A 7160-nucleotide genomic window follows, 5' to 3' on the forward strand; every position below is an offset into this window, starting at 1 on the left:
AATTTTAGACCATTAGATCATTAACTTATAAAGTTAATCAATGAACATAAATTGGTCTCACGGGTCTCATGAAAACCCCTTGGTCTCACGTGACCCAACCCTATATATATATATATATATATATATATATATATATATATATATATATATATATATATAGACTTGGGATCATGTGAGACCAGCCTGTTTTCGTGAGACCCGTGAGACCAACATTTTACACTTGAAACTTCACAGCAAAATGCTGTGAATGTGACTTTTTAAAACCTTCACAGGGTTCGACTTTTTTTAAACCTTCACAGTGTTTTTGCTGTGAAGGTTATGTGTAAAAATGTGGTTTCACGGGTCTCACGAAAACAGGCTGGTCTCACGTGAATCCAACCCTATATATATATATATATATATATATATATATATATATAGGGTTGGGTTCACGTGAGACCAAAGTTTTTTCGTGAGACCCGTAAGACCAATTTATGTCCATTGATCAACTTTATAAGCTAATGATCTAAAGTTGCACAGTGACAATTTTGTAATTATTCAGATCTGACGATTAAAGATCTAATCCAAGGGTTGAGAACCGTTTCAAATGAGAAAAAAGAAAGCCTCGGCTTTTTTAGGTTCGTGCTAGGTTGGGTTTAAAAAGGTTTGATCGGGCTTTTTTAGACCAGGTTTTTTTCGGGCCTACCCCAAAAAGGGGTGAATGAAGTTATTTGAAAGTTTTATTTCTTACAATAACCCAACAATATGTATATATAGATGAGGTTTCTAATACAAACATTCAATTCTTACAAATAGCAACCAACGTTTACATTATGAAACAATCAAGATATTTATGGATAATGATAATAATTCATTCATTATGGTAAAAAATATTTATGGAAGATGATAAAGTATATTCATTATGTCTATGACTTTAGATTAAGAAATAATCGAGATATTTATGAAACCAAATATTTGTTTGACTAGATGGACAGTTAAGATTGATTGTATAGTTTGTATTTAAAACTACCTTTCATGAAGATAATCAACAATGTGGATTAAATTGGTTACTAAATTTACTCTTAACCATATCTTTCATAACCATTTTTAAATTTCAAAGTACGTATATGGAGACTTCGTTTGTATGATTTTTAGCCACCCTGAACCCGAACTGCATATTACGGGCTATGGTATTGTAACCTGATACCCAATCGGGTTAGCCCTTTTATGGTCCGAACTCCGAACCGTGGACAGCCCTAGCCCTAGGTGAGGGTAGGTGGGTGGGGTTGTGACGATGACAATGGTGATCGGAGGTGTTACCCTGCCCCCTGCCCCCTGCCCCTTCTTCTCCCTATCCTGTAATGGGCTCCACCCGTTATAAAAACAAGTAGGCGCATGTCAAGTATTGATGGTGAGGGTAAAATGGGAAAATGTCATTTATTTTGATAATACCTACTGGTAAGTGGTAACTCTGGTAAGTGGTAACTGTAGAATCCATAGGGAGTTGAAGAACATGATCTTCTGATCTTATCCATAGCGTGAGGCTCATCCATGTCCCCTCCATTCTTTCTTCTTCAAAACCTTATCTCTCCATTCTAAAACAAAAACCCTGCTCTTACTTTCTTAATCTTCATCATCTCTCTCACATTTTTGCTTCAATAACAAAAATGGCAGCCATTTTCTCTTGTTCTTCGCTTTATACCACTTCTAAATCATCCCTCTTCAACAACCCTAATCAATCCACTAACTACATTCGTCTTTCGCATTCTCCCACCACCACCACTTCCATTCGACGCTTCAGACCTATTTCGTCTTCTATAAACCCTAATCGACTTCAATTCAGCGATAAACAGGTGAGTAATGCTACTCTTGTTTTTACTTTCTGCTTGATCTAATCTCTAACATTGATTATATAAGTGATTCGAATTACTCCCACAGTTGAGCTGCATTTTGATTTTGAGTTTGATTTTAGCCCTAATTCTGTTTAGATGCAAAATTGATATGGATGTTCAATTAGGTTATTACCAATGTAGTTTTTACTTATGGCCAATTACATAAAAATGTAACGAAGTTGGTTTAGTTCCTATTTTGTGTGGAGAAATACTCCCTTCCGTCCCAAAATAGATGCATAGATTTCTATGTTAGTTTGGCCCAACTTTCCAATTCTTAGATTAGAAATTCAAAACTCCATCTATTGTTAAGGGTAAAGTTGTCGTTTAGTTAATTAAGAAGTGTAGTAATAGTACATTCCTAAAGTTGTGTTTCCTTAACCACCTTGATTGGTTTGAGCTTGGCTCCAAAGGTCAAAAGTACCTGGAGGTCCCAGATTCAAATCCTAAGTAGGAATAAAAATCCCCTTGTGGCCATGGAGGTTCAAATGCTGTGACTCCGGGCTATCTGCAAAGCAGGTGGTCGCCCTGGGATTAGTCAGCTCGCATAGCGGGTTGGATATCTAGGTTAATAAAAAAAAGATGTGTTTCCTTTTTTATTTTGGAATGGAGGGAGTAATTATTTTTTGTCAATAAATGTAACAAAGTTTCAAAAATGTTGATTTTGTAACATTTGATTACGTGAATATCCGTTTACAAAAAAAAATGTTTGTTACGACGAAGTGGACGAAAAACTTAGATTCACTACATCAAATGTTACATTAATTAGTACATTTTGAAACTTCATAACATTGATTAAATTTTTTGAAACTTTATTACATTGAATAGGAAATTTTGAAACCTTGTCACATTGATTGGGGGAATATTTATTTGTTACTTTAAATAGGAACTAAACCAAATTCTGTTGCATTTTGCCTTTTTGTTTACGACGATATTTTCTTTTGTGAAAATTTTGAAATCCACATGAATTTTGAAGTTAAAAGAATCCCATGCAATATGTAGATTATGTTCAGAATGCTAATGGAACTTTTGTCTTTCTTTATGGCCAGAAAGAAAGGTTTTCCGGGATAAAAGAATGTGTGTTATCAGTAGCTTTAGCAATCGGGTTGATAACTGGGGTGCCAACATTGGGCTTCCCTAGTAATGCTGATGCAATTACTCCGGCATTGTCGGATTTAGCCGTGCTGATATCCGGGCCTCCGATCAAGGATCCTGGAGCGTTACTTCGTTACGCTTTGCCAATCGATAATAAAGCCATCAGGGAGGTCCAGAAGCCTCTAGAAGACATTACCGAGAGTCTTAAGGTTGCTGGAGTGAAGGCCATTGATTCGACCGAAAGAGTGAGACTCTCTCATTCATTTTTATTTGTATTTGGTAGCAAAAATCACTACAACGAAATCTGCTTAATAAGACGTCAAATATATCTAAATGTCCTAATATGTTAATTTGTATGACAAGTTTATAGGACCAAACAATTGTGTGTCTGTGTCATATGTATAGGTGTTGCAATAAGTTGATAGGACATTTTTGGGCATCGTAACACTTTTTTCTTGGACAATTTTGAAATAAATCATCTTATTAATCTTTTTATATGAACATTATTTGAAAATGTGTCTTATAAAACAAGTGTCCTCTAAAAAGATGGATTCATAGGACACTTTTCGAGTGTCATATAGAAAAGCTAATATGACGTTTTATTTCAAAAGTGTCCTAAAAACTTGTTATGATGCCCAAAAACATCCTATCAACTTATGTAAAACCTATACATATGACACACAATTGTCTGGCCATATAAAGCAGTCTATTAGGACATTTAGACATATTTAGCCTCCTATAAAAGCATATTTGTTGTAGTGAATATTGAGAGTGATGATTAAAATGATTTGGGAAAATGTTTACGAGCTTTGTCTTCTTGTGAATTGTAGAATTTGAAACAAGCTTCTAGATCTCTTAAGCAAGGAAAGAACATGATTATAGCAGGATTAGCTGAATCAAAGAAGGATCATGCAATCGAATTGCTTGGAAAGCTAGAAGTTGGAATGGAAGAGCTCCAAAAAATAACGGAGGATAGAAAACGAGAGGCCATAGCACCTAAACAAAAGGAGCTTTTGCAATATGTTGGAGGGTAAGTATTCAAAACTTGCGTTTTTTTTTCGGGTTCTAATTATGCAATTCATGACCAAGCTTGAAACATGATAGTTGTTTAGTGGGATAGTAGATGGGAAAAACTAGGAATTCTCCATGTGAGAAACCGAATCACACCAAACGAGCCCAATATATCCCATCCAAAGGTGGGTCCAGAGATGTATGCAAACCTGACCTTTACCCGAAGGGTAAAATAGTTGTTCCCGTGAAGCCCCTTGGCTTGTTAAAAGTTTGTGAAAGAGAAAAAGATAGCCCAAAAAGTTTGAAAACGAAAGGATTCCAGGTTAATCGACTATAGAAGTAGGAAAACCCCCATCTTAATCAACTAACAATGAAATTGCCCACTACCCTTTCCTCCTTTCTCAACATAGAAGTAGGGAAAAACCAAAGGGTCATTGGCTTAGCAGTATCCGGTAACCCAACTTTCCTAGAGGTCAGGGGTTTAAACCTCACCAAATGTGAATATGTGTGAGTTTTGCTGTATAGTGTATATAAATATTATATACTTCCTCTGTCCCAAAATAAGTGTTCACGTATCTATTTTAGGGGTTGTTTGGTTGGTTTTCCATAAAGCTATTAATTTGTCTGTATATATTGGGAAGATTTTTTCATAGATGGAGTGACCATGTTTTTTTATTGGAAGGGGCAGGTTTGGAAAAACCTTGGCTTTCTGCATAAAGCTCCCTCCTGGAAGCTTATTGAATAAGCCACTTTATATATCACTAAACCACTACCAAATAGTCATCTATAGCTAAATAAGCTGTAAGTCTCATTAAGCTGTTAATAAGCAAGTTCTTAATTTGTCTCAAAATAAGTGTCCATTTTCAAAAGTAAATGCCTTATTTTCTATTCTACCCATAATTATGAGATGTTTGAGTGTAGAATTGTCAATTCAAATAATTAAAAAGTGTAATAATTATACATTCCAAAAATTGTGTATTATGGACATTTTTTTTGGGACAGTGGGAGTACTTAAAAAATAAAAATTAGGGAAAACCCGTCACTAAAATAGCTTTTTTCTCATTTATACCCTTTGTCCATTGACTGCAGCTGAGATCTTCCTGGGGCATTGGGTTTCTGCAGTGTTGAAGAGGATATGGTCGATGGCTTCCCATATGACATTCCGGAAGAGTATCAAAACATGCCTCTTCTGAAGGGTCGAGCGACGGTGGATATGAAAGTCAAAGTCAAAGACAATCCTAACCTCGAGGAATGCATATTCAGAATCGTTCTAGATGGTTATAATGCCCCTGTAACTGCCGGAAATTTTGTAGATTTGGTCGAAAGACATTTCTACGATGGCATGGAAATCCAAAGAGGCAAGATTATTTAACTAGATCTAATCTTCATTGAAACATTTTCGTAGCGTGCTTTGAATGCACACTTTTGCACAATCCAGAGGTCTTCATGGAAACAACTATTCTACTTTTTGGGTCTGCGTAGATCCCACTCATGAGGATATACTGGATTTGTTTTGTTTAGTTTGGTTTATAGCTTACCCTGAATGCACACTTTGCACAAGCCAGGGGTCTTTCTAGAAACAATGCTCTATTCAGAGGTCAGCTCTGTGTAGGTCCCACTTCCAAACCCACCTCTAGGGGATAAATTGGGTTTGTTTGGGGCAAATTGACCAAAATAGCCAATCTCTCCAACCAACTTCACTTTTTAGCCACCTTTTCTATTGAATTCCTATTTTAGCCGGAGTTTACGCAAATGTCTTACGCATTTGCGTAAACTTAATTTTCAGATTAAAAAGAAAGATCTTTTTTTTTGCGTAAAGATTCAAATTTTTGCGCCAGTATTTTTTTGCATATGCATAAGGATTTTTCTTCCTTCTATTTTTCTTACAGAAATCAGTCTTTATGCATATGTGTAAAGTATTGAGGCTCTGAGAAGTGGCTAAAAAGTGAATTTGGTTGATGGGGTTGGCTATTTCAGTCAATTTTCCTTTGTTTCGTTTGGTTTATAGCTTGCTTTGAATACGTTACTCAAGGTTTTGACGATTTAATCATTTGTTATTTTTTTTCCTTTAGCGGACGGCTTCGTTGTTCAAACTGGCGATCCTGAAGGTCCTGCGGAGGGTTTTATTGACCCCAGTACAGAGAAAACGCGAACGATACCTTTGGAAATCATGGTAGAAGGCGAAAAAGCACCCGTTTATGGGGTAACATTGGAAGTAAGTTTAAGCTTTCAATCTGGTTCTACTTTCATGATCAACCTTATACTCAAAAACGCCTTTTTTCTGCAATCTCAAAGATAACCCTTACTACTACTATAGCATAAGATTCAAACTATTGATGCCAATCATTCAGTGACTTCTATTTTAGGTTAGGATTCTAAGTGGTATTATTGTTTATGTGGGTGTGTGTATTTGAAACTTCCTATATATATGTGTGTGTATGTATGTATGTATAGAGCGATCAAATGCAAACCACTCATATTTGTACAAACCGTGCAAACCACCCTCATCCGTCAATTTCATTGTTTAATCTTATGAAATTGTTTCATATAATACTTTTTTTGATAAAGTTGTTTCATATATGGTTATGAAATTGTTTCATAAAATACTTATGAAATTTTAATGAAACTGTTTCATGTATTTATCTAAAATTAATATAATGAAGATGATAATATCCATGATTAACACCATGCACAATAAAAATGATTAATCAATCTCTAATAATTACAAAAAAAATGAAGAAAACGAAAAATATGATTGGTTGAATAAGGTTTGTACGGTTTGTACAAATAACGTGGTTTGCAAAGTAAATCTCCCCCTCCCCCTATATATATATATATATATAGAGAGAGAGAGAGAGAGAGAGAGAGAGAGCGCGAGCGAGTTAGTGAGAGAGACACGTTTTGCAAACCCTTTAATTAGTACAAACCATGCAAACAAATCTCAGTCGTCCATCTAGTCTAATAAATATATGGTTCCATAAATATCTCGATTGTTTCCAAATCTAAAGCGTTGATTACTCATCTTCCACAAGTATCCAAAATCGTAATAAATAAACCTTCGCCATTTCCATAAATATGTCACTTGATTGGTTTGTATGAGTTGTACTAATTAGAGAGTTTTCCAAAGAAGGTGCATACATATGTGTATACACACACACACACACACATATATATATATATATATAT

At 35.3% G+C, this 7160-nt stretch overlaps 1 protein-coding gene across 1 annotated transcript in view; it reads left to right on the forward strand.

Moving 5' to 3' along the window:
- The first annotated feature begins 1551 nt into the window (after positions 1-1551).
- The window catches only part of LOC112512405 (peptidyl-prolyl cis-trans isomerase CYP38, chloroplastic), a 7433-nt gene continuing 1824 nt past the window's right edge, over positions 1552-7160 (forward strand). Inside the window, exons 1-5 of the mRNA XM_025118347.1 lie at positions 1552-1832; positions 2918-3208; positions 3794-3993; positions 5097-5332; positions 6047-6189. Of these exons, the coding sequence (XP_024974115.1) occupies positions 1647-1832; positions 2918-3208; positions 3794-3993; positions 5097-5332; positions 6047-6189 (1056 nt within the window). The 5' untranslated portion in view covers positions 1552-1646. The remainder of the gene's footprint in view (positions 1833-2917; positions 3209-3793; positions 3994-5096; positions 5333-6046; positions 6190-7160) is intronic.

This window comes from Cynara cardunculus, assembly GCF_001531365.2.
Source record: "Cynara cardunculus var. scolymus isolate 2C chromosome LG 5, CcrdV1, whole genome shotgun sequence".
Taxonomy (NCBI): domain Eukaryota; kingdom Viridiplantae; phylum Streptophyta; class Magnoliopsida; order Asterales; family Asteraceae; genus Cynara; species Cynara cardunculus.